The 27,467-nt window shown below is 37.1% G+C and overlaps 1 protein-coding gene and 1 long non-coding RNA gene across 3 annotated transcripts; one reads left to right on the top strand and one right to left on the bottom strand.

The window, feature by feature from the left end:
• Positions 1-448: 448 nt before the first annotated feature.
• Positions 449-22,575, bottom strand: grhl2b (grainyhead-like transcription factor 2b). 2 transcript variants are annotated; one of them, XM_032580653.1, is made up of 16 exons: positions 22,204-22,575; positions 20,474-20,663; positions 18,836-18,903; positions 16,645-17,008; positions 15,353-15,411; positions 15,011-15,167; positions 13,157-13,268; positions 8,607-8,701; positions 6,553-6,711; positions 4,700-4,757; positions 4,377-4,516; positions 3,156-3,193; positions 2,958-3,049; positions 2,053-2,138; positions 1,894-1,958; positions 449-1,232 (listed from the first exon to the last, which is right to left on the bottom strand). In XM_032580653.1, exons 1-16 carry the CDS (start codon positions 22,221-22,223, stop codon positions 1,118-1,120), a joined length of 1,818 nt encoding a protein of 605 aa, XP_032436544.1. In that variant the 5' UTR covers positions 22,224-22,575; the 3' UTR covers positions 449-1,117. The 2 variants fall into 2 exon arrangements, 1 of the variants encoding a protein (XP_032436544.1); XR_004341541.1 differs by lacking the exon at positions 449-1,232 and having other exon boundaries at positions 1,912-1,958; positions 2,053-2,774; positions 2,823-3,049; positions 22,204-22,223.
• On the top strand, positions 22,218-27,253 carry LOC116731132 (uncharacterized). Its single transcript, XR_004341542.1, has 3 exons — positions 22,218-22,314; positions 25,867-26,018; positions 26,115-27,253. It is a non-coding gene; the product is annotated as an uncharacterized LOC116731132 (long non-coding RNA).
• The last annotated feature ends 214 nt before the right edge of the window (positions 27,254-27,467 follow it).

Below are 27,467 nucleotides of genomic sequence, written 5' to 3'. Positions count from 1 at the left end.
ATGGTTTGTGGAAAAACTTCAGATTTCTTCTTATTTTTTGTCTTCGTTTTATCGCACCTAAATGTTTTCACAGCATCAGGTTTTAATGTCAAAGATAATCAGAGTTAATAAAATATCCAGTTTTTGAATTATTTAATTTTAGGAAATAAAAGCCACTAGACTTACCTGACCTCATGTGAGGCGTTACAGCCCCTAAATTAGTTGAGACACTTTTGGAGACGAGAGCTACCGTCAAGTTTTTCCTACATTTTTCCAAACAAAAAAATAATAATTGTGGTAAATTCAGACCCAGATGAATTAAAAAAATCTGATAACAGCAAGCTTGATTTTAAAAACAAAAAACAGAAGTAATTTATATTTTTTCACACCACTATATGAGTAGAAATTATTTATTTTATTTCTTGCGATTGCCTAGTTGATTATAGCTATTTGAAAAAGGACATTTTTGTTCCGTTTGTTTTTATTATATTTTCAAAACAGCTGTACTTATATTACATCTCCATTTACAAATGAAGTATTTCATTCGTACGTTTTAAAAACCATACCAAATAAAATGTAGCTTTTACCATGTGGCTGAAAGACGAGAGCGTCAAACAATTTTAAAATTCATTTACTTTGATTTTGAAGAAATCTACTTGAAATTCTTGGATCATACGTATAGAAATACAAAAAAATAATAATAATAAATAATGACACTTCTAGCAAAAACAATGTTTGGCATGCAGAAAAAAAAAAGCTGCTAAGTTGTACTTGGAATCAACTAAGTAAATTAAAGCTGCGGCTACATACAGCACATCAGATATATTTAAGTGGCTACTTCTGACGTGACATTTGGCAAAAACGCGTCTGTACATAATTATTTTATACAAAGAGTTTATACAGTAAAAATATTCAGTAAAACCGAAGTACGTGGGCATGGAGTCCAGCATTTCTTCTATCAATTCACAAGAACGTCCGTTTTTTTTTTTGTTTTTTTTTTATCATCCTGCATAGGAAATAGAAAATGCTTCATAGAGGTAAGTGTAGTGTGGGAATCGGGGGATTCAGAGGTTTGAAGTAAAGTCCATCAACTCATCAGAAGTTTCTCCTGCAGGCGTTGAGATCCGAGGGCGAACCGTCAGATCTCCGTCAGAATGACCTTGAAGGCGTCGGCGCTGTTCTCGATGCTGAGGATGAAAGTGTCTTCGTTGGAGTAGTGCTCGACGATGTTGTCGTCCATGTTCACCAGGATTCTGCCCCCAAAAACATAAATAATAGAAAAAATTTAGGACAGATCCTGCCAAAATTGGCAGCAAATTTAGAAATACAAAAATGGCTTGATAAAGTAATAAATGTACCAAATACTGTACTTAAAAAATAACTTCCTCAACTCATTTTGATTTTATTTCACATTATGACATACATTAATGTTTCATTTTTAATTATTTTGACATTATTGCTATTATTTTTAATTTTCCATTTTATTTTACTTTCAGTCATTGTTTTATTAGTTTCCTTTATATTTCAAAATTCTTTTCTACCTTTTCCCCATATTTTGTATATTTTATTTACTGTCACTTATTTTTTTAACATACTTTGATATATTACCTCCTGTAATATTTCATTCTCTCCTTTTATTTAAAAATGTTATTATTTTCCCCATGTTTTCTTTGTTTTTTCTATTATGGAACAATTTATTTATTTCTACATTTATTGTAAATTTTGGCAGTATCCATCTTTTGATAAAGATTTTATTTTGAAGAGATCACTGTTTCAAACCTATTAGGGGTTTTCTCAAAATTATAAGTCAAAACACGACCAAAATTGTTACCTTTGGTTGTGTTTGAGCATTAATTTAAGCCTAAATCGGTCCATTTCTGGACCTAAAACAGTTCTACTTTGGTACCAGCTCACCCTTTTTTACTTTTCTTGTACACTTTGGCAATCCTCTCTGTGGGCACGCCATACTTCTCTGATATCTGTTGAGGAAAACCACAAAGGAGTGCGTGAAAACGAGCTCTTCTGGAAATATATTCTGTGTTTGACGCCTGCAGGCAGAAAGGCAGCGCTCACAGCGTCCATCAGTCCTCTGAGGGTTGGAGACTTCAGCATCAGAGCATCGAACACTTCATCCGTCTCCTTCCTGACGTACAGCAGCACTACAAAGTAAAAACAGAAAGGAAGCCAATAGAACCTGACTGGTAATGTCACAGTTTCCAAATTTTCTCTTATTTTTCATGAAGCCTCCAGGATCTCAAAGTTTCTTTACTTGCACAATAAGAAGAGCAGAATCACAAATAACCTTGGGCTGTTATTTTTGACATTTTCCACACATGATTATTAAATATCACCCAGACCAGCACTTCTTCTGGAACAAGCTGTGCTTGGAGAGGATTTTTAGCGTATTTTGCCAAGGATGAACATTGAGTACCATGTTTTATTCCCATGGCGCTCTGGAGAAAATAAGGATGTGTGAAGTTCAGGAACAGCTGCTTCGTTCCTCGTGGGAACACGCTGCTGCTGCAAATTGTGCTGACTCAAAAATAAAAGCGTTTGCTATTCCTTACGTCCAAGTAAACACACCGGATTTAGCAAATGCTCAAATAATTTTATATTACTTGCCAGATGTGACTGAAAGCAGACCACCTACTGCTTTTACTCTAATTAGGGGTTGATTGATTAAAACAAACAAAAACAAACCCAATATAGATTAAAACAGCATTTGTTTTTTTTTATATCTGTAAATATGAAAGTGTGGGGGGACAGAAGAAAAGCAAGGATGGCTGGAAAATGGGCTTCGGGGTAAAGTCTGCAAATGAAAATATCATTACAGACTTTATTATCCTCTTCCAGAGTTAATATCTAGACCTGGAAAATACTCAAATGAAATTCCAGACTTTTCCAAATTTTGCAGGAACCCTGTTAGTAGGAGAGCATGTCTCGTGCTTGTGAGCACAGTTTGACGTCGGCTGTGCTACCTCGTTTGTGCATCTCCTCCCGGCTCTGTTTGTGCGGTGACGGGCACAGGTCCTCATCAGAAGGCCTGAACATCCTCTTCACCAACACGCTCCTCAAAAAACAGAAGAAGAAGAAGAAGAAATTATAATCCCGAGAGCTGCTGGCTTTGTTGTTGCTGTGAGGCGTTTTTTCCTGTTTTCCTGCTGATGCACACTCACCCTTCTCTGTCAATCTCTTCTGCGTTGAACGTAAACACCTAGGCACAAATTAAGAGTTAGAGGTGAAACTCAAAGCGTTATGCAAAATGTTTTAATATTTCATATAAAATCAGGATAATAAAACTGTTAGCTAGGTAATCTGTTTCTACTTGAAGCTGCAGCCACAGTAGCAGTAATGTGACAGAAACTTTTGTTTTGGTTTTGCTTCCAAGAAAGTTGAAAGTTTGTGTCAGTAGCACCAGAACATTTTTTTGGGGGGAGGAAGGAATATTCAACAAGAGCACTTGGAAGCAAAATGTCAAGAAATGTCAGAGGATTTCTTCTTTTTTTTTCCACAGAATGGGACATTTTACAAAATGTAGTGGCTCATAAAACTACACATCAGCTTTTTTCCCATTGTTGAATTGCAAGCTTAAACCTTGATGCATTTTGTTGGGATTTTATGAGACAGATCAACACAAAGAAAGCCAGAATTTTGAATTGAAAGAAAAGCAGGAGACAATTTCTACAAACAGATCTCCTATCTATTTTTTATTTTAAAATGGCATACTTTTCTACGTTTTTCTAGACTCTTGTCTAGCCTCCATCTCAAAATGTAGCGCGCTTAGATTTCCCACATCTCGAATGGATTATTCTAAAACAAATACTGATTCTTTTAATTTTTATCACTTTTATTCTGTTTGTAAAAATTCTGTTTTGGTGGGCATTTATCCAGTTTAACGGAGTCACTTTGAAACCCAAATATAAAGTTGCTTTGAGGACAAAACAAGCAGTGAAATTGTATTAAATCACTGTAGGTTCTCAAAACACAAAAAGGATAAAATGTCGAAATCAATTATTTGGTTTGACAAATCCAAGATGAAAGACGTTATTCAAACATAAAACAACTCAAAAATGTCTGGACATTCAGAAATGAAAACTTTTGCATTTTAGAAAATGTAATGAGGGAGAAAGTGTGGAAAATCCACCATGTTTCCACGCTAACTTATCCAGATCTGGAATATGATTAAAGCCATTTCTAGACTTTTCTAGATTGCATCCGAATGCTTGCTGCAGGAACACTTGAAGTATAGAAAAACAACTTTCTAATTTTTTTAGCTTGTGGTTTCCCTATTCCTCTCCTTCACAGTAGGTGAAGCTCCCAGTTTTTGAAACATTTTACTGTTACAAATCTGAAAAGTCAAATTTCAGCTAGGAGGTTTTGTTGAACAGGGCGTCTACCTGTCCAGCCCTCTGCAGGTTACCAAAGTGAACGTCGGGGATGAAGAGGACCGGCTGGGCCTCCAAGTCCGTTAAGGTCTTGAAGAAAGTGACGTCTGACTTTTTGGGAATAGTTATGACCCCGACACCGCCATCTTTCCCTAAACAGAAGAAAAACGAAGGACTTCACTCATAATAATTTACCCGGTCTTTGTTTACTATTAAAACGAATACAAGTATATTTATAGCCGTAAAAAAAGAGCACTCTATTTCTGCTTACATGATACAAATCATTTCAATTACTCTTTATTTTTTGTTTAATTTTCATTTAAAATTTGCTATACCTTTCGACTTCTTGCGCAGTAATTTCCTCTCTTCATCTCTTATTTTTCTCTCAGCTCCCTGGAGAAAAAAAAAACATAGTCAGGCGGTAAAAAACGATTCAAGTCTGCAGGAGTAGCTAAAAAAACATGTTATTTATGCGCAGGTTTGCTTTGACCACTAGAGGGAAGACTGACGTCAGGATTCAGCCTCTCTGCTCTGAAAGCTGCAGGTAATGATGCACCCATAGTCATAAAAACAAACAAAAAGAAACGCTGAAGACAAATCCTAACAATCGTTTCTGGTGTCAGCAGAGATACTTTGAACATTTTCCAAGTGAACTGTTAATCTGTTTTTCATGACAGAAATGTGATTACATAATCCACAATAACAGAAGATATTGAAGTCAGAACTGAGCAGCACTGTCTTTTCAATGCAACCCTCACCTTTTCAAGGCAAAGTTTCATAATTACAAAGACTGACGTAAAAGGAAATCACACAAAAAAATCGACTAGATGGTGAAACATTCCTAAAACGTTTTTCCTGATGGGGAAAAAAAAAAAAAATCATCATTACGGTAGCTGAATACCTGAGTTACGCAGATAAAATTTTAAACTTTATTGCAAATATTCCTTTAAAATAGTAAAAAAAAAAAAAGAGTGACAAATAATGTGCAGATTCATAAAATAAAGACATTCACAAGTAAGGTTTGGCAGCATTCATAGCTTCTTGTTCTGTAGAAAAAACCTGCGCATGTTATACTGCAGGTTGTTAGTTTTTCTCTTCTCTACAGGATTTTGCTGCAGTTACTGTTGTCACCACTAGAGTCCAGCAAACTACAGGTCTGCAGCATCCTCCATGTTTACCTGCACTACATCTTCAAGACGTGTGAAAACGCTTGAAACAAATATTTACTTTGTTGCATTTCACACATTTGAGAGTCTGTTGATTTATTTACAAAAAATAAAATTAAATTAAATTAGCACGGTGAATAATAAAAATTATAAATAGGTAAATAATTATAAATAAAGTCAGATTTTATTGAGGTTGTGCAAACACACACTGAAAAAAAGTTAAATCCAGCTTTCGACTTGAGTATATTTATTAAGTAGGAAAATATCTAAGCTTTGTGCCATTTATTATCCATAATTGTTTATGCGGGGAATAAATTCAGCTTTGGAAAAATTGAAGAGCCCACTGCAGTGAACCCCATTGAAAACCTGATAGTTACTCCATCAAATACTGATTTGTGAACTCTTCCTGAGTTAAAACATTTAGTATTGTTGTTTCTAAATGAATATCAACTTGTTTTCTTTGCATTATTTGAGGTCTGAAAGCTCTGCATCTTCTCCGTTATTTAGACCATTTCTCATTTTCTGCAAATAAATACTACATTTTTGCTTGGAATGTCAGAGACATTTTGTCATTAGTTCATATAATAAAAGAATAATGTTCATTTTACTCAAACATATATCTATAAAGAGTAAAATCAGAGAAACTGATCATTTGAAATGGTCTCTTACATTTTTCCAGAGATGAATCACAAGATACAGGATTTTTTTTTTTCTTGGCCACTGTTCAAAGTGGTAAAAATATTTTTATGTTAATGGTAATTAAAATCAGACATATGCGTATTGTTCTTTAAAAATCAGAAAACGGCTGTGAGAACATAGCAACTCACCTAAACTTGCACTTGATTAACAAACCATATTGCAATAACTCACAGAAAGAAGGACGGTTAGATACATTTTACATTTCATATGTTGCCACCAAAAATATCTGAATCTTTACCAGGGTTTACAGCTTTTATAATAAAGCAGGATTGAGTGACATGTTCCTGCAGATGTTAACAACAGTGCAGAAAGTGTTTAGTCACCTTGTCACAGAAGACCTTGATCTGCGAGTACGCCCTGTGGAGCGGCTTGTTGCTGCGGTTGTTGTAGCTGTACGTGTCGATCTGGATCATCAGAGGAAGACCCTTCACCCCCTTCTGGGAGGAGAAGTCTGTGCTCAGACAGTTGACGGTGATGAAGATCTAAAGACGACAGAGTAAGATGAGCAGATCCGGCTTCAACACTCACTCACATAAAACCTACTTAAGGCAGGAAGTGATCTTTGTCAGGAACATGCAGCCTCCTGCTTCAAACCTTCATCTGTTCTGGTCTACAAAAATCTTCATGGTTCTCTTTGGTTTCACTCTCCAAAGCCACGCAAACCAAGTTCCTTTCAATTCGCCGTGGCTTTTGCTTCGCAGGAATCTCAGGAGGTAAAAATCAAAACATGATAAACGCAATCCAGAAGGTAAGCAAGCTGTCACTCCATTCAGTAAAGTCTGAATGTCTCTAATCTTCTTGTCAAAATGTCTCCATTTCAGTCAGATTAGACAAATGACATTTGTGAACATCAATTTTCATGTCTTTTCATTTAGATTTAACTCTGAACTTTGACTAGACCACTTTGATACATAATTATGCTATGATCTAAGTCGTCTATTCCATCTCTGGCTGCATGTTTAGGGTCTTTGGTCCACTAGAAGGTGATATACAACCCCAATCTTAAGTCTTTTGCAGCTTATAGCAGGTAATCTCCACAGAATAATGTTGCCACCACCTTGGAGACAGAGACAGATTCTCCAAACTACCATGTGGATCTCAGCAGCTCCTCCAGATTTACCATGCGTAGCTTTGAGGTTGTCAGACTCTTTTTTGCAATTTCAATGCCCTGTGAGCCGCTCAAAAAAAAATAATTTTGCAAAATATTTATGTAAAAAAAAACTTTATATGTTTTTGCCAAAATGCAAAACCACGTATCGTCTTCTTTTCACTTCAACATTGTGTTATATTTTGTGTTAAATGAAATATTTAATCAACAAATAGCACTAGCAATTTGTTGATTATATATCAACAATGTATGCCTCGGTGTGTAGATGGGGAACATTGGGTTCAGTGAACTGTTTTTGCTTTTAGTTAGTTACTGGAATCAACAGTCCACTGTCGCCACATGCTTGTTCAGAAAGAGAAATGGAACCAGCTGGGTTCCCTTAGACAGAAAACCTGGAGTAATAAACTGGGCTTTACCACAGCATTTTATTATCTAACTGGAATTTGTCTTTTTATCCGTCTGTATGATTAGATTAACTATATTCAATACATTGACAAGATGTTCTTGTTTTGTAAAGTGTGCTGGGATGAGATTTCTCTAAACAGACTCTGCACACAAATACAGCAACTCAGAAATAGTAAGAAGCGTTGGCTTTGATTTCTTTCAATCGTCTTTGCCTGCGCTTTTGCAATAAAAAAAAAGTCTCCTGACACACAGTGCACATAAACAGACCAAGCGCACACATCGAGTCCCTCAGAAATGAGGGCAAAACAAACAAGAGAGGGTGGGGACAGGTGCTGGTGTGTGTTGGCTCTTGGGGGCACTGAAGTTTAAACACTGACAGAGCTGCATTTAAGGAGTGGTCACAAAGGAGTGGGCTTCACAGAAACACAGAGAGCAAACAGAGCAAATGTAGGCGGCTCTGCCCATCGGTTTTATGACACCCACCTGAAAACGTGCCAGCTAGAGGGAAGATACTGCTTTCGGTGCTCAGATCTTGACTGATTGCAGCATTATAGGATTTAATATTAAATATGACAGTAAGCTCTTAAGCATTTGCGGTGTCTACGGGTCAGACGGTTGCATGAAACCGGTTAATTTGTCAAGTAAGAGCATTTGTTTGCCAACATCTGAATCAGCACAAAATAAATAATAAAAAAAAAAAAAAAAAAAAAAACCTGTCGAGCTACTTTTTCACATCCACAACACACCTCTAGTGAGAGTAAATAGAGTAAACTGGTTTCTGGGAAAATTACTATGACATTTAATTCCTGCATGCAAAGCAAAAAAGAACGGGAAAAAAAATACAGTAACATAACTCCTCTGTACCTTGGCCTCTTCATTCACATCCCAGGTGAAGGAGATGGCATTGTAGGCGATTTCTTCAATATTCCCGATTGTGTTGAAGCTCTCCTTGTAATCAGCTGTTTAATAAAAACAGTACACAGTTTATTTCTTGCAAATACAAATTTCGAATTTATTCCCAGCTATCAGGCATCAACCCAACAAATTGGTCAGTAAAAGCAAAAACTGGTAGCTATTGTTAAGATAAGCAATCATGTGGCACGCTTCAGTTTTAGGACATAAGGCCTTATCTGCTTGAGTAAACAGAGAGTCTGGCTTCAAAGGGCCTGAGAAGATGCAAAGAAAGGCTATTCAACTGGGGCATAAAAGGGCAGCCAGATCAGTGCTTCGGTTTGCTTTAGGTTGACCTCTGACCACAAGTATGGGAGATAAAAATTGGGGCCATAATAAGAATGCTCTTTGGCCAAGCACCCAATCAAAGGAACATGCTAAAGAAACATACAAACCTACAAATAGATAAATATATGTGCGTAAATAAAAGCAGGACTGCTTTTGGGAGGGACTCGCTTTCATTTTCACAGCCTCTTCAGCTGTTTTATGAAATGTTAGATCTCTCTGTTAAGATGCAGTAAGTTTAAAGTCTAAGCTAGCTGGCTAGTTAATCCTGAGCTATATAAGGTAGAGCTGAAGATACTGAATTCTCGCTAAGATTGCAAGCTGACATAAAATAAGCTCGAGCTCCAGATAAGCTCGCTATCTTTTTTAGTGCATAACATAGTCAAAGTTTTAGATAAATAACATAGCTATCTTATTATAAATTGAAGTACAGTCTAGCTAGCTAGGCTATCTAAAGTTTAACATCAGCTTCAATTCTATAAAGGTTTGTTAGCGTAAGATGAAATTGCTTTCTAGATAAGTTAGCTAGAAATAGATAAGTCTAAAATCTTGATAAGTCAGTTAAGAGAAGATAACCTTCAACTCATGAAAAGATACTCGCTAACTAGCTTACCAAGAGTAAGACAAGCTTAAACTCTACGTCAGCTAGCTAGCATAAACTAAGCTATGTATAAGCTATCCAGCTGGCTTACTTAGATAGTGTCAACTAGAGTGAACTTATCTTAGCTTAATTTCTAGAAAAGAAAGCCAGATAGATATACGGACAGACAGGTAAGGTTTCATATATTTGATTCACAAATACTTTTCAGTAAGGTCTACATTGTCAGTGACTACAAGGTATCCAAAACAAGCCCTGGGCATCATCCTTTTTATATATTGTTGTTTTTTTTAACCAACTTTGGTCTCATTTGTACAAAGGACATAGTTCCACAAGTCCTGTGGTTCCTTCACATGCAACTTTGCAAACTTGCGCCACTCTGCTATTTTCCTTTTGGAGAGAAGGCTAATATTTGAAATGCTAATTTTGAAATAAATTTAAAAAATACACACCAACGTTAGTCTGAATACACAAACAGAAGAAAACCTTTAGAATAAATAATAATCAATTATACTCAGTCGACTGCTGATTGTGGGATGACTCCGCTAAGATTTGTTTTTACTGTTTGACAACGACTTAGTTTAATGTGACCATTGTCCAAGTGTCTATTAGTGAGGTCCTCCATTAGCCTAACCGCCATCGCATGAACACTTCCTGGTCTCTGAGCAGGTGCACAAGGCAGCAGGGCAGGTTGGAGCACGCCTTCCTGTGCGAACACCCCCGAGTAAATAACCTCATTCAAATGACCCATTCTCTGAAGCAGCCCCGGGGTACGATGCGCCTTGTCTCAACCTCTATTCATACCAGCTTTTCTTTAATTTCCATCCAGCTAGAACTCCCTTTTACAGCATTGCCGTGCACAGGTGGTCTCTTAGGGAACAATGTTTCGAAAACTTTGTGTGCAGTTATGTGTGAATATGTTTCCGCAACCGCATCTGTTGATATAATGGAAAAATATTTATGCCCTATGGGTTGTGCTGTTGATGTGCCTGATCTGTGTCTGTTCCTCACACATGAACATAAAAACAGACTCATTATACTTGCAAAAACATTAAAAAGAACACCTGAGGGATTTGTTCTAAAAAAAAAGAGAGCGATTACACTTCCTCATAGTAGTTGTATGGTGAATATCTGGAGGGAGGCTAGAGACATAATTTCATGCTTTAGTAAGATCAACAAGCTAATTAAAAGGCAACAGGGTTCAAAAGTTTTACAATAGTTATTTATAAGTTAACAAAACCTCTTAATTATATAACCTAACAGAAACACGTGATCTAAGCATAACCTGAGTCAATAACAAAGAGTTGCACTTTTCATGTCTTTGGAGATCACACCGACAGATTACTTTAGTTTGGCTTTATTTCTTCAAGAACGCTCTCATGCATCAAAAGTCAACCTCAGACTAATCTTAAACTCCATTATAGTGAGGAATCTCACTTATCTATGCCAAAACATGCATTTTATTTTCTCTTCTACACTTACTTGATGAAGGAAAAACTGTTATCTTTGAGGTGAACCACTGACAATTTTGGATATACTACAAAGAATTGTTTTGGAGTTTTTTGGAGAGCGGAGATTTACAGTTTGTTGCCCACTTGTGGAAAATTACCTAAGAAATGGGTATTTCTGTAGCTGTCGAGACAAGACTTTTTACAGCCACTTCAGAAAGAACCCCGATGCATAAATTTACCTAAGATGTTTACTGTTGGACTTGGAAAGCTTATTAAACTCATTAAGAGATTAATAGACCTCATGGAGTTTTTTTTTTTTTTTTTACTGCATTTACATGTTAAGTTACATTTCTACATATTCTACAAAGTGTTGCCCATGGAAATCTTTCACAATCTGCTGATTATTCTGTTTTCTTTGTGCATAAGTACGGTGAAACCATCTCCTTCAAAAAACACTGCATAAATAAACATATTTACTTTTTACGTATGACCCTGACTAATATTTTTTGAATCACTGCATAAACTCTAATACCTCCATAGTTCACCACTTTGAAACTGCAAAGTCGGCTAATCACTAAAAACAATTAGGATTCTCATACTGGGACAATTATTTACTCTGACAAGTTAAGTTGTGATCTGTCCAAGAATTTTGGTGCAACTAAAACCTGCGGACAAACACCACCATAACAGGAGTCTGGCATGAGATCTTAGTTTCAGTTTTTCACTTAAATTCATGTTTCGCTGCCATGAAAGGCTTTAAATGTACCTGCAGATCTAAAGACGCGTGTGAATTGAAGGCTGATTGTGACTCACCTTGGTTGGTGTAAACATGAGAATTAAGATGAAAATCTACACTGAAGAAAAAATGACTTTCAACAGACCAGGACCAGTTGAGGTAACAGTGTGGCTAACATTCCTCTCCCTGTCCCAACAAGCTGCATGGAGGTGTGTATGTGTCTGTTTGTCTGCATCCAGACCCAAAGTCTCCCACATACCTCCGAATCTTTGCCTACCTAGCAGGCCCAAGCATGTCACCCAAATTGCCTCAGAGCGTCTCACATGCATCCACTCAACAAGGCGTAGAAAAGACGGTTAAGATTCAAATGCTCCAGCAGAGCTTAAAGGGAAAGCAAATGTCACAGAGCGGAGATTGAGCGCCTTTCAGATCGGTGCATGTACGCCCGTGGGAAGTGGTGTGAAAAGGAAAGTTTGACTTGTCATGTTTGGAACAGACGAGCATTAAGATCAATCACCTGGGTAATGTCGGGAAGATTAGAGGGTTTATGCTGCAACACATTCACGTTAAAACATTTATTGGTGCGAGTGTGTGTGTGCATTGTACTGTAGGTCAACCTGATCCACTGTCTGATGGTGGATGATGGCGGGCAGCTGGGTGGAGGCTAGTTGGCCTTCAGTTTCGTATTGCTTTATTTACTTACTGAGCACATTCCAGGACTTCTGACAATATAAATGTGTCACTCTGCCTCTCAGTGAGCACATCAGGCAAGGTTTTAAAATGTTTAAACAGCTAGAGCCTAAAGATCTTTTAATTCGATGTCATATATTTTTTCCAAATATAGTGACGCTAAAGTAAAACTGCTTGTCAGATGGCTGGATAGAGCATTGCTACACTTTTCACATTCCTACTTAGGGTTTGATGGTTTAGTTTGGTGGATTATCTATTTGTGTTGCTCTATAACAACATTTCGAGAATCAGTTTTTATGACATCATGGACATTTGAATACAAATCATTCACAAATTTGGGTTTTATGATATGTGTTTTTATTTCTCCAATGAAGCCCCTCAACTAAACCAAGTCCAAGAATCTTGTTTCCAGTTTTAAACCCAGAACTAAAAAAATGATCGGAAGGATAAGAGAAAAGCAATTAAATTTATTTTGATGTAGAAAATCAAAAATAAAGTTCACAACATCATGTAAAAACACCGGGTTTTTTTTCCAGATTTGTAGCTTTTAAATATTCAAATTCCCATTACTGAGACATCTCAGTATTGCATATTGACAATAATAATAAAAGGAACTATATTCTGTGCAAAAAGCACTTAAGTTGTCGAGCTACAATCAAAACCATTTTTAAACATTTCGCTTCAAATTTTAAAAAAATCTTACCGATGTCGAGGACCCGCTGTTTGGCCGTGTGTTGCCGCGAATGCCAGTACTTCCAGTATTTGAGCTGCTCGTCTCGGTTCTTGTCCTCGCTGAACACCACCATGATTACACTCTGAGAAGCAGAACAAGGGAAGAATATGCCTAAATAAATGATCACTCTGAGATAATGTCAGACTTTAGTTGTTGCTCATGGCATTACGACACCTTGGCATCCATCGCGGATAAGAGATTTATGAGTCAGGTTGCTGTTTAGTTGGAAGAAAGCATTCATGGGCTACAACAATCTGATGATGACAAAGTCAAAACGCTACAATTTAATGGGCTGTTCACACATAAAGGCTAATTTAAACCAGCTCCGCAGTGCAAATAAGAGGTTATATCCTCACGCTAATGTCAAGTTGTCATGCCAACTATGTATCACCATCCACATAATAGTCTGAAAGGCACCTGAAGCCTTTTATTTTAATGACAGATGTCATGTCGTAGCTCATTTCTATCACTTCAAATAGAGTGGTAATATTTACTTTTATTTGTGGTGTCTTTTATACGCCAGCTGCACCGGTACATGCTTCAGGAAAGATTAATATGTTTTCCATCTAGAGCCCACACTAGGCTAAAATTATGACCTTAAGAGCCAAAAAATTACGATAGAAACAAAAATGCCTTATTAACACAGTTTGCGTGAACATTATCCAAAAAGCAGAGAAAGACAGTAAACTATCTTTGACCTGATTTGGGTTCTTTATTCAACATGTTTGGAGTTCCTGTCTTATTTACTACATTAACTGTTAATGCTGTTAATCAAAATCCATAATCTAATTAATGAGCCATAGAATTTGAAACAGTTAAGCCCAAAATTACTCATACCTTTGGTAGATTTAGGTTTAAAATAATATTTTAATCATACCAACATGTTTGTTTATTTTTCTCACTGGAAGTAAGATTAACTTTTTTAATCAGCCCTATCAAAGTCTCATATTGATTCTGTCATGCCAGTTCGGTATTATTATTTATGGCAGAAAAAACACTAAATAAAAAAACCTTACTAGACATGGACCTCTTTTCAAAAATTGAAATAGCCACCTGGATAGCTGAAGAATTTGTTAAGTTAAGATAATGTTGGTACCCAGTACCATCACATATGTACATCCAGACACACATATACATAAATGATCAGTTTCTCTGACTTTACTTTTTAGAGGTATATGTTTGAGTAACATGAACATTGTTTGTTTATTCTATGAACTACTGACAACATGTCTCTGAAATTCCAAGCGAACATTTGGTATTTATTTGCAGAAAATGAGAAATGGTCAAAATAATGAAGAAGGTGCAGTGCTTTCAGACCTCAAATAATGCAAAGAAAACAAGTTCATATTTACTTAGAAACAACAATACTAAATGTTTTAACTCAGGAAGAGTTCAGAAATCATCGGTGGAATAACCATGAGGCTCAGTGCAGTGGGCTCTTAATTTCTTCCACAGCTGTATATCAGAGAGCCAATATTGAGATACATTTTCATTAAAGAATTGTCTTAGTCCATCTGACTAGACCTGACTTCAGTGTAAGAATGCCAAAATGTTCTGCAGCACACATCTGGCTTTCTGTTTTCTGGATCTCAACGATGCATCTCACTATATTCCTCAACTGCCTACAAATCTTGTGTGAGAGTTTCTGAGCAATTGTGCCAAAGCAAGCAAAGCAAAACCCTTTGATGCCAGTTATCTCCTGCAGATACAGAGGGAGAAGGACAGTCTTTTTTTTAAAAACAAAAACGTGACATTAGAGATAATGTCAATTAATTAGTGTATGAAAAACTTCATGGAAACATGAGAAGGAAATGAGCCACTCACCCGGACTTTGCTGATGGGGTGACGGAGGCGCTTGTTGGCACTGAGCTCGCTGAGCGTCACGGCATAAAACTGGCCTTTATTTAGGTAAGTCATGGGTCCCTCGCCTTGTTTCTGGCGCAGCGAGCGAGTGGCGTCCAACGTATACTGAAAACTGCCACTGCAAACACACATCAAGAAAGGTTTGTGATGATAAATAACAAGGCAGGATGAAGGGGTAGCAACAACTCAGCTGAATCATGTGTGCCTTTATGGATCATTTTCAGAGTTGCAGGTTTAAATACTGGTTGCAACACTTTACTTATACATTTGTCTGTTCTACAATAGGTGGGTGCAGGGACTTACGCTCCCTCCTGATGAAATAAGAAGTCGTCTGTAGCGAGAGAGGAAGGTGAGTGGTACTTCTGTTCAAAATGCAGGCAAACAAAGAAAAACACACAGAAAGAGGAAATTAGTCCTGAAAAATTCAGTCAGCTTGAGAGGAACTCATCAAACAATGCAGCAAATGAAACAAAAACAGAAACTCCTCCACAGAGGGTTTCTCATGAACAGACCTGAGAGCAACAGAGGCAAAAGGAAACAGATAATTAACGTATCTAATGTTAAATCGCTACCTACATGTACAGATTCACAATGATCTGCAGGTTTCTTACCTGCATATCCTTTGTGTGGCTAATTTATTTCTCCTTTTGCATCAGTTTCCAACGTGACATTTTTGATACAGCTCACAGTAAAATGAACACTATAGATTTTCATCATTAAGTTGTTATAGATTGATATCAAGGTTTGGAGATTTCAATTAAATCATCAGACTAGACTTTACCAGATGCAAGAGTGGCATCATGCAACATCTTCGCAATGTTTCTCTATGTACTGCTACCAAAAGTATACTGTGGTGCAAAAAGCTAAAACAAATATTTTTTGATATATCTTTTCTCAGCTCCAGAGACGTTTTGTAGCAGGAGAAAATACCGAAGTGATTGGAGTTGGGTTTTGTTTTTTTTTTCAGCTGTTTGAAACAGAGTGTAGTGCAGTGCTGCTCCTCCCACACCTGTTTCTGGCGCTTACACAAAAGACAAATTTGGCTATTTGAAAACACATATTATGTGTGTTAATTAGAAAAACAGCACCCTTATTAAGGTAACACTGTTTCGAAAATACTTTTTACAAGATGCATAACAGATTGGGTAAGGATACGTTTGCGGTATCAATATATACCAATTTAAAAACAAAATATGTTACTTCAAAACGGATAACATTTTATATTGCAGTTTAAAGTCATTTTTATTAGATGCCAGTGGAAACTATAGAAATGCCACCATCACTTCTACAAAAATGTATATTTTAATCTTCAAGAAACTAGAAAATACGGCTGTCTTTGCCAGGTATATTCATTCTGTATGTATTAAAATCAAAAAAGAAAAATAAATCTTAGAAATATCAATATGACTATAACAGTACCAATGGATATATATATTTTTAGCAGCAGTATGAAAGAGAATTAAAATATTTTGGTTTTTAATTCAGGTTTGAATTGATCTTGTGAAACCATACAGTCTTACGATGTCATATCGGCTCATCCTGAGTATCTACAGTTCTCAAAGCTGCAGTATTTGTTATACTTGTGTCTGTCTCACCCCGTCTGTCTCCTCCTCGTACGGGCTGTCAGGCGGACTCTGCTGGTCCTCTTTCACGTACGAGCTGTGGTTGACGGTGGTCACTTCGTACGGACTCTGCTCGTAGACCACCCGCTCCTCTCCTTCCACCCGGTAGTGGAGGCCGGGTCCCGCCATGAAGACGGGCGCGTACACCTCGGCCTTGACCACGGCCACGGCTGGAGGGTCTCCGTCCGCTGGGGCCTCCCCCGTTGAGCTGCACAGTTTGGGATCCTGGTGGTCGGTGCCGAGTGAGAGATTGACCGGGACAGATTTTAGGACCTGGACACGGTTGTCCAGAGTTTCTGTGTCATTTTGGCTGGTGGGGTTGTTTGGCAACAATGGCCTGAGAAAAAACAAAAAGAAAAATCAAGGGTTAAAATTGGTTTATGGTGTTATTTTCTTCTGAGTCAAGCAACAATAACAGAAACAAAATCATCAACTTTATAAAAAAAAGGGGGGTGGCACAATGTTTAAAAATTAAAGGTTTGCTGTAAATTTTATTGCCTGCAGCTGAAATATGGAGCAGGGTTTTTTTTTTTTTTATGGCAAACCGCTCCCATTTTATACCTGTAAATTTAAAAAAAAATCTCTTGTATTGTGACTGCAATGTTTTTCTTCCTCTTTTGTTCTTTGTGGATATGGAATAAATCACTTACATCATCTTATATCATATGACTTTACATTGTCATATGCACAGAAACAGTAACACCAACTCACCTAAAAACGACAGTGGTCTTTACAGCCAAATAGGGCCGACTCTACTGAACTTGTTCACCGTGGAAAATGATGCTCTCTTACCAGCTTCAGACACGTTTTACAAGGTCTTTTGCTTTAGTTTTGGGTGGCTGTGCACATTTTGCACTGAAACACATTCTGGGATTTTTTTACGACGCTTAAGCAATGATTGATTTTACCTTGACAACACACTTAAAAAAAAAAAATCATTGTGTTTGAAGTGTTGCCTTAAAATCCATCCACAGATGTTTCTCCATTTAACTAACATGTCTCATTATTCTGGCATTTAGCAGATTTGATTTGGAAACCCTAAGTGGAAAAAAAAGACAGGAAAATGTTGTACTTAATGAATAAACTTAGTCTGGGGGTTTGAATGGATCGAATTCATGCACAGCTTTCCTAATCTAGTCACTAAAGCCACCTTCACCAGTCACACTCAAGCTCACATTTCAATATGAGGATCAGTATGCAACATGGGGTAAAGGGTGTTGCCCAGAGGAATACTGACATGTTGTAAAAGGAAGCTAAAATCAAACACGCAACTTTCCAAATGCAAGCTCACCGCTCTACCCACTGAGTCACAGTCACACCTCAACAAGCGCAATAAGACTAAACTGTGACCACTTATTGAAAAATGATGAACATAAATAACGCAATCCTTTTGGTTAACAATAAGCCACAATGGAAAAGCAGAAAATTACAAAAATGGAAACTTTTGTAAAAATTACTCGATGCGTAGTCAATGTTTTTCCTGCTGTTTAGGAATGAATGGATGTTTACGTTCAGTCCTCTGTGTCCAAGTAATTTACCAAGAAAAAGAAGGCGAAGAATAGAGCAGCAGGTGAAACTAATAAGCACATGTCTATTCGAAGGGCAAATTTTGATTGATTTAGCAGCAAAGGTTAATTTAGCGCCTTTGTGGATTTTAGTAAATAATATAGGTTTATATTTATACCTAGTGAAGCAAAGCTGACATGTCAAAAAATGACAAATAAATAAAACCTGGTAATATGATGTCTCTGTCACCAATCTTTAAGGTATTTTTTTTATTATAAATGTATTAAAAAGTTCAACTAAAACTTTTTAAATAAAGAATGACATGTTACCATGTCATAAACAATAAAGATGATCACAGATGACAAAAGACTTTCAATATTTTTCAACTTTTTCAGTGCAGGTAGCAGGATTTGGTACTTCGTATTTGTCTCAGAACAGATGTCAGGCTTTTAAGTCGAAAAGAAAACTCACTGATTTGTGACATTTTTTCTGTAATTTGGCTAAAATCTTTAAGATCTATTTGTTCTTAGAAAAACAGAACGATCTTGTATGAAGCTATTTTATATGTCGCTCTGTTGCCTTGTACTTGTTTTATTACTACTGAGATCAAGGGTTTGACAGCAGATCCTTAGCTTTTGCGAAACTTAAATTTACTAACCTTTTCTCCGGGTCTTCAGGAATTTCAGCAACTTTGGGGATTGCCAAAACTCTCTTTTCTTTGGGCACCTGGAAGGAGGAGGAGAACAGTCAACAGCAGAACATACTAACCGGTGGTGTGTGTTTCCTGCTAACAACAAGTTTACTTTCTGAAGGATTTTTAATTGCTTTGTATGATTTCTTCCCTGAGGAAAGAAACTCTTGCAAAAAGAATGCAATCAACTAATGATGAATAGTTTATGTTGCTTGAGGTTCAACTTTAATTGCCTGAGTCAGTTCTGACTCTTACGATCTTCCCTTTTTGCCTTTAGTGGTAAAAGGGAAGCAAAGGTGAGAACAGAAAAAGATTGTCTTCATACCGAAATCTTCCCATTGTATTGTTTTTATTATATTGATTGAATCTTTATCCATCTTAAAATGCTACCCATCCCAGATTAAATTCCCCCCAGGCTTCTCCTTGGATAGATACAGAAAACACAATGAAATGTGAAAGTGAAAAGTGAAAAAAGGTCCACTTAGCGATCTGTAAATGTAGAAAATAAAAACTACCCCTGAACCAGTGCGACTGTGTTTTTTTGCATCTGAACTGTCAACTTAACCACTGGAGGTTTCTTCCTGCTAGACGGGATTTGTTCCTATCCACTGTTGCCACAGGATGGATTTCTAGATTCGATTAAATCAGCTGAGCTTAGACGACTAAATGACATTATGAACTGATTTTGACTGTATTGCATTTTAGCCAAGATTAGACTGAAATGTATGCAAGTTAATTTGAGTCTGTGTAAATACTGATATTATGATTTGGACCAGTATGTCTTGAAATGTCATTATGTGATTGGAGGTGATCCGAAACAACCCAACCAAATGTTGAAGTTTGAATGTTTTTAGGCAAAATCTGGGATCCATGAGCGAAAGGGTCACATTTTTATATTTTCTAGTCTAAAAAAAAGACAGGAATATACATTGTGTTGAGGGATTCTGCTCATAATGCCACAAACAGTTAGGAGATAAGCCAATACTTGAGAGGTACTTGTTGCTTTGGTGTATGTACCACTCCAGTTAAGCATCTATAATAAACACCATTTACTCGACTCGATTTATTCCTTTTTGCCAGAAAAGCAATGCAGTTTCTTTAAAGTAGAGGCATGTTTTTATGAAGTTGACTGATGAATCTGACTGCATTTTACCAGTCTGTCTACCTTTAAGGTTTACTTGTATGTCACATGCCTTATTGTTTACTACAGACTTCTGCTTGCTGATGAGGTGTAGCGAAACAGAAAACCTAGAAATCGTGTTTGGTGTTGTTGTTCTCCACTGTCGCCACATGCTTGTTTTGGATTGGGAATTGCTGCAAAAATAATTCACTGCACAGACAACGTTTTACCAATTAGAATTAAATGATTTACCTGACTTTGTTTGAGTTGAATTGGACTTTGGAAAATAATTTGACTACAGAAGTTGAATAAATTGGACTGATTTGAATTTGGGTCAATTTTGATTCTATATTACTGGATATTATAGAGATATTTGTATTGCAAAGCACTTTGAGACGGCGTTTTTTGGTGAACTGAACTATACAAATCACTAAATCGATGTGCTGGGACACAGCCGTCACCATCCTCCACACTGAGACCTGCACCTTGTAGTATTCGTACAGCAGCCCCAGGGCATTGGCACTGTCCTCGTCCCCATTGATGCTCATCATGGCCTTGGTGGCAGCCGTCAGTGGGTTCTCCAGGTACGACCTCCACGCCTCATCCTCGCTGGTGTAAGCGCGCCGCACGGCGGGGAAAGAGCTCTCATTGGGAACGACCACCACCAAACGCTTACTGGAAGAAGGTAAATCAAACAGCTTTTATTGATTCACTGCTGCTTTTAGCTTCGTTGTTTACTCTCCTTTTGATTTTACTGAAAGTCTTTATCTCAATGATCAATTTCACAAGAATTCAAATATTAGCTTGTAATCTATAGCTGCCATTGGGTGTGTATGAATGCGTATGTATGTGTTTGCCTTGGCGCTCTTTAGTCCCACTTAAGTGGAGATCACAGAGTAGTCAAACACACACAGTGTTGCCACAACATCTCTCTGGGCTCAGCCAATCAGAGGGTAAAGCTCTGAGTGAGTCAACTTGAACTTGTACAATAAACAGTGACAACATTTGCACTTTCATTACTCTAATAGCTGCAGCACAAATAAAGATTAATCAGTAATGTAAAATGACCGTGGAATTTGAGATTGTCTCAAAAAGAAAAGATTATTAACCAAAGGAAACACATCATCAATTTATATTTACTGCAGGAGAAAAATATTAAAAGCATTTACTTTGTATAACACCTTTACTTTTTGGATTATAAATTAACACTCCACAATTAGATTTTTCTTTCTTCATTTCTCAGCGAATACATTTTTTAAGTGATTTTAGATTAATCAGTTTTGTTGTTGTTTTTCCAGGTTCTCCATGACTGCAGTTACTGCACTAGAACAACTAAACATTAGTGTAAAAAAACACAACCCAAAACTGATTACTATCTTTCAATTCCGCTACGTTGGATTTTTGCAGAAACTGTTAACCACTGCCTGTCAAAATAGTGGCCGACACCTGCTGTCGCCACTGATGACAAACCCTGAAAAACTGAACAGAATAATAGAGAAAAAAAAAACAATAGACTATACACGTTTAATTAATTTGAACAATTTCACTATGAAGTGCCTAAAAAGAAAAAATAAAATAAATGTACTATAATTGAAGTTTTATTGTACAAGCCATATTTAAAATAGATTTTTGTAAAGTATTATGTTATACTACTAACAGTTTAATAAATCATTAATAAGGCTCAAATTTCCGAATTTAAAGTAAAGAAATGTTTATTATAACTACCTAAATTAAAGACGGAAATTCGGTTTCAGTTCCTAATCAGCAACCAAAAAATTATTTTATGAAGAATTTGCGAATAAAACACACAAAGAGTTAAAATATATATAAACTCAAGAAATATTGTAGAAGCAGTCAAAAGAAAAAAAATATATATATATATTCGTGAATCTGAAGTAGGTTTATCGAAAAAATAAAAAATAAAAATCCAGAAATAAAAAATTTGTCCTGCCACTTTGACGGGCTTTTTCCATCAGTCAAAAATGGCGAATTCCGCTCTAATGAAAACCACGGCTCCAAGTATTTGCGTGAAAAGTTTCCTCCCGGACCTGAACTCGTCTGAACATGTGTGGAATAAATATCCACCGCAGGTGATGTTATGACCAGTGACTGAGCGCTTTATTTCGCCCCACAGCGCTCAAAGCCAGATCTGGAAAACAAGCGTCTGTTCGTCCAGAACCCATCTATGCGCCTCTCCTCGGGCTCGATCACTTACTTGTCTGTCTCCTGTGACATATTTTGGCTTCCTCTACGGTTCTTCCTTGTGAAACTGGACTTTCAAGTCGGAGCAGCTAGCAGAGTGAGTTTGCCAGAAGTTGGGCTACAGGTAAGTCGACTTTTCTCGCCCCGCGTCTTTTCTCCCTGCCCCTCTCCGAGACGGTCTCTCCCCTCCCCGCTCCTGTCCTCCTCTACCTGTCAGGTAAAAAAAAAAAAAAAAAAAGTCCTTCCAACCTGGACCAATAGCTTTGCTTCGTCTCTTCTTCAGTTTGCAGGCATTTTAGAACAAACATCGACAAACATCCTGCTGCCATACGCTCTAATATTTGCCTTTTTAATGTCCGCTTTACACGAAATTCTTCCACTGGGAGGAATTGAAGGTGAGTTCCTGAGTCGGCTCCTGATTGGCTGATGCGGAGCGGAGCGGAGCTCTGATTGGTTATCAGGTAAGGGGGCGGGCGGGATAGCTCACCTGCAAGCACAATAAAAGACATTCTGGCTCAGTTTCTAGCTCTTCTCTGTACGAACTACTTCAATTTTCCTACGTGTAAATTTGCACACACGTAGGTAATTAGGTAAACAAGCACATTTTATTCATGTAAGTAAAAATGAGGTTGCTTCACAGCAAAAAGATTCAAATAGAAAACAATTCAAGTTAAATAAAAGAAAAAGAAAGGCTAAAATACAAAAAAAAAAAGAAAAAAATACAAATCCTGGAAAATTATCTTTCCTTAACAATGTATTTGTATTGTAGACCAAAAAGTCACGTTTGAAACAAGCCAAACCTAACAGGTGCAAATTGAGAAAGGGGTAAAGTTCAACTATTTTGATTTTGCTAAAGAATAAAATGTTATAATTGCCTGTGCTCATTAACAGAAATCCTAATGATAATAAGAAAAGTTAGTTTATCTAATAAGATCCACTTACTTTGTTCACATCTACTGACTTCACCTTTTGACCCTCAGGGGTTTTTTTTTTTGAATGGCTGCCCTGTGTGATTTTTAGGCAGTTTCAGAGTCGACCCCGGGCAGGAGCCCTGTCATTAGCTTACACAATGCCATTGTCCTCATAATGAAGCTGTTGTGTGAGGAGATCCCAGTGCTTGGGATTACCCTGACTGAGCAAACAGGGAACGAATGTGTGTCTGTGTGATGCAGTGAGGAACAACTGAGGAGAGGTTCAATTATTTCTAATTACTTATGGTAAATTTAAGATTTCAGTCCTTTTTGATCTAAAATAAAGATCAAGTCAGGTGGTGATCCTTACTGGATTTAACGGGCATTTGATGATAATAATCCTCTAAATGGTACAGAATTACACGATAATCTGAAGTTCGGTAAAATGCAGCCATGCACTATTCAAACTGGTTTTAATGGAAAAATGTTTGCATGATGAAATGACAGATTTTTGCTTATGAATGCCTTCACCCTCTGTTGCATGGAAATACACAAAATGATATTTTACATTCAGTTTAACCGTCAGCAGGAGTTGTGCATGTTTGCGTGCTCTGCAGATGATCACTATCCTCCCTTGTCCAATTTGCTTTCCAGAGCACCTGAGCTCTTTATGTGTGTGTGTGTGTGTGCGGGGGTGTGTGTGTGGGTGTGTGCGGGTGTGTGTGTGTGTGTGTATTAGAGCGGGATTGCTAGATAAATACAGGTGGGGTTCTTTTCTTCCTGCGGCACCGAGCCAAAGCGAGCTCAACAACACAGACAAAGAGAAGGAAACTGCGCCGTTCAACTTGATGATTTTTATCTCTGCTCAACCTTATTTTGTATTTTTCTAGTTAAAACAGATTCAGTTTCCTTGTCAGGAACTTTGCTGGAAATTACTTATTAGAAACTAAACAATTGGAAGGTAAATTGCTCTCAATAAAGATACAAAGACAACTATCCCGAAAATAACTGAAATATCTAGTTCCTGTTGGCAAACATGCAGAAATGCAAGCTTCAAAGAGCTTGTAAAATGTATATTTAATTATTTGTTTGCTCATTTACTTTTATTTATATGTGCGTTGCTTGTGTTTTCGTAATAGAGTCTCACTTTTCAATCTCTGAATTCTATTTTGGTGTTTGGTTTTGAGGTGCCACTATAAGATTGTGAATATTCACCTGAGTTTAAGTCTTTCCTTATGGATTTTATGGATTTATTTTTGCTGAAACAACTTGACTTTTCTGAAAGCCTGCTAAGTAGGGAGATATTGTTAAATGTCGCAATAAAGAAGTCACATTTGCATTTTGCCACAACTCATGTAGAGACCACAGAAAATATGAAAATATGTTAAAGAAGATGTTCTGTATGATAAGACCAAAGGGTAACCTTTTGGCCAACATGCAAAATGCTATGCGTAACAAACAAAACGATGATGTTTTTAACATAAATAATCTGTGAAACATGGTGGTGGCTGCATCATGTTGAGGAGACGCACTTCTTCAGCAGGGACAGGGACGTTGGTCAGAGTTGGTGAGAAGATGGATTTATACAGGAATACAAAAACCTCTCACAGCACATTCATATGTCAGAATGGCCTAGTCAAATTTCTGACATAAATATGATTAGGAATTTGAAGCAAGATTTGAAAATTGTTGTTCACATATATATATATATATATATATATATATATATATATATATATATATATATATATATATATATATATATATATATATATATATATATATATATATATATATACATATATATATATATATATATATATATATATATATATATATTATATGTACAGTACAGACCAAAGGTTTGGACACACCTTTTAATTCAATGAGTTTCCTTTATTTTCATGACTATTGACATTGTAGATTCACACTGAAGGCATCAAAACTATGAATAACACATGTGGAAATATGCACTAAACAAAAAAGTGTAAAACAACTGAAAATACCCCTTATATTCTAGTTTCTTCAAAGTAGCAACCTTTAGCTGTGATTACTGCTTTGCAAACACTCTGCATTTTCTTGATGAGCTTCAAGAGGTAGTCACCTGAAATGGTTTTCACTTCATAGGTGTGCCCCGTCAGGTTAATAAGTGGGATTTCTTGCCTTATAAATAGTCATGAAAATAAAGAAAACCCATTGAATTAGAAAGGTGTGTCCAAACTTTTGGTCTGTACTGTATATACTATATAATTCATTTTATGTATGCTATTATGTTTAATTTTAAAACACAATTTGATATTTGAACGTTTTCTCAGTACCCCAACCTTGTTTTTGTTGATCACAAGTGTGCCCCCGACCCTTATTTTGAGAAACACTGCATATAATCCAATGCAGTATTAATGATGAATGCTAACTTTTTCAGTGCATATAGATAATTAGTGGTGTAGTCCATCTTCTCTTCATGTTATTTATTAATTGTTTTTTTTAAATTAACCGTTGTAAAAAAAAATTGAGATGACTTGAAAGTGTTTCCTTCTGCTCGGTTCGTCTGAGCTGGCCCTGAAGAATGAACTGAAGTGGCTGAGTCTGGTTTAGGTTTTCTTTCCCCCTCATTGGCTTAGCTGGTATGCATAAATACTGAGATGCATTGTTAACTGTTCTTTGGAAGGATAAAAAAAAAAGAGAAGCATCGCTGTGCAAAATCAAAATACAGTTAAGCTTTCCCCCCTTATCTCCTCCTTTCCCTCCATCACCTACATCTCCAGGAATGTCCACCCGTCGTGTGGCGACAGGACAGCTGAAAGAGGCAGAGGGTCCCCCGGACAAGCTATTACAGGCAGAGTGAAGGGCCACGAGGCCTCCGACTACCTTCCCTCGAGTGGGAGTGTGTGAGTGTGAGGTTCGCTCCGTGACAGAGGTGAAAGGTGTATCCTACATACCAGGAGTTTTTTCATGGCGGGAGCAGCTTGTCTGGACTTGGCCAGGATTAGGTTTCTGCATCTGTGTGTTTCAGAAACTCGCAGCTGAGGCGGAGACGTGTGTGATGTGTAGCGGCTGGGGTGGAGAGTTCGCTCAGATGGAGGAAAATAAGAACCTGAGATGAAGATCAAGATATTTGATTATAAATAAACACCAAGAGAAGATCAGATGACTACAAGGATTCTCAGAAAGAAAATGGCCTTTCTGTCACTTCAGACATTTCTTATTTGGTTTAGCAACACCATCATAACTCAAGTTTTGTTCATTTCTTGCTAAAGTTATATTTTTTCTAAGAGTAAAAATACATTTTGTATGTATATGCAATCTCGTGTAGTTATATAAATGTTTTTAAATAGTAATAATAATAATAAATAAATTAGTGCTTTTTTAAGCATTATGGTAGAAGTAATAACTATTGTCATTTTAACATTACACATTCATCACATAGCAGATAACACACCACCGGTAGGCTGAATACATTTGCAGGAGCAATCTACGACGGGATAGATGAAAGCATTTCACATGTTAGAATGGCCTAGTCAAAGTCTAGACCTAGGTCCAATTGAGAATCCTTCAAAAGACTTTAATACTTCTGTTCATGATACATTCTTGATCCAATCTGACTGGGGATCAACTATTTTTCCAAGAAGACATTTTAAAAATGATGTTTCATTTTTCTTCCACAACTTGATTATTCTCTGTATGGTGATTACACGAAATCTCAATCAAACATATTGCAGCTTGTGATGGCAATGTGATCAAATGTGAAGTCACATTTTATCACAAGGTGTGTGACTTTTTTCACAACACATTATGCAGAACAAATAAGCTGTTAACTTATAGCTTATTTGCAACATCTCAACAGAACCACACTTAAAAAAAAAATCTCCAAAAATGTTATGTATTCTAAAATTGATGGTATACATCAAATTAGTTTTTAACATTATAGATGTGTTATTGACAAAAGACATCGATTTGTGTTGCCCCTGTCTGTTAGAATCAAATCCTGCTGACTTCAACCACAAACAGTCCCAGCTTGCAACCAAAATCAGAGCGCTGCCGCTGTTGGTGAGCTGTCATCATCTTCACAATCAGCCTCTGTCCCACCGGCCCACGTCTGACTGACCTAAAGCCTCACCTCTCCCTCTCTTTCACCGACTGTGAGTGTGTTGAGGTAAGGAATTAACTTTTTCTCCCCCTGGAGGCATGGTTCGCCCTCTCACTAATGACACCAAACCACTCAGAGGTCGTCCACTCAGATCCACAGGGTTTAATCGTTATTTTTGTTGAGTTTCTTCCCCTCCACGTGGGCGCACCGCTCATCACAGCCAGACCTCTGAAGGCTTGCGTGCAGCCCGACTGGTCGGCCGGCATTGTGGCATGTTGC

The sequence above is a fragment of the Xiphophorus hellerii genome, chromosome 13 (assembly GCF_003331165.1).
Source record: "Xiphophorus hellerii strain 12219 chromosome 13, Xiphophorus_hellerii-4.1, whole genome shotgun sequence".
Taxonomy (NCBI): domain Eukaryota; kingdom Metazoa; phylum Chordata; class Actinopteri; order Cyprinodontiformes; family Poeciliidae; genus Xiphophorus; species Xiphophorus hellerii.
Note: the sequence above shows the minus strand (reverse complement) of the source record. Positions and strands in the feature narration are given on the sequence as shown.

Bases quoted from the DNA above. Each gene is read 5' to 3' on its own strand.
- grhl2b (XM_032580653.1), bottom strand. From the start codon at position 22,223: ATGTCACAGGAGACAGACAA. The intron at 2,139-2,957 runs GTAGCACAGCCG...TTTACTTTGTAG, and splicing joins GGAGGAGATGCACAAACGAG to TGCTGCTGTACGTCAGGAAG. The intron at 1,233-1,893 runs GTGAGCTGGTAC...TTTTGGGGGCAG, and splicing joins TACAAGAAAAGTAAAAAAGG to AATCCTGGTGAACATGGACG.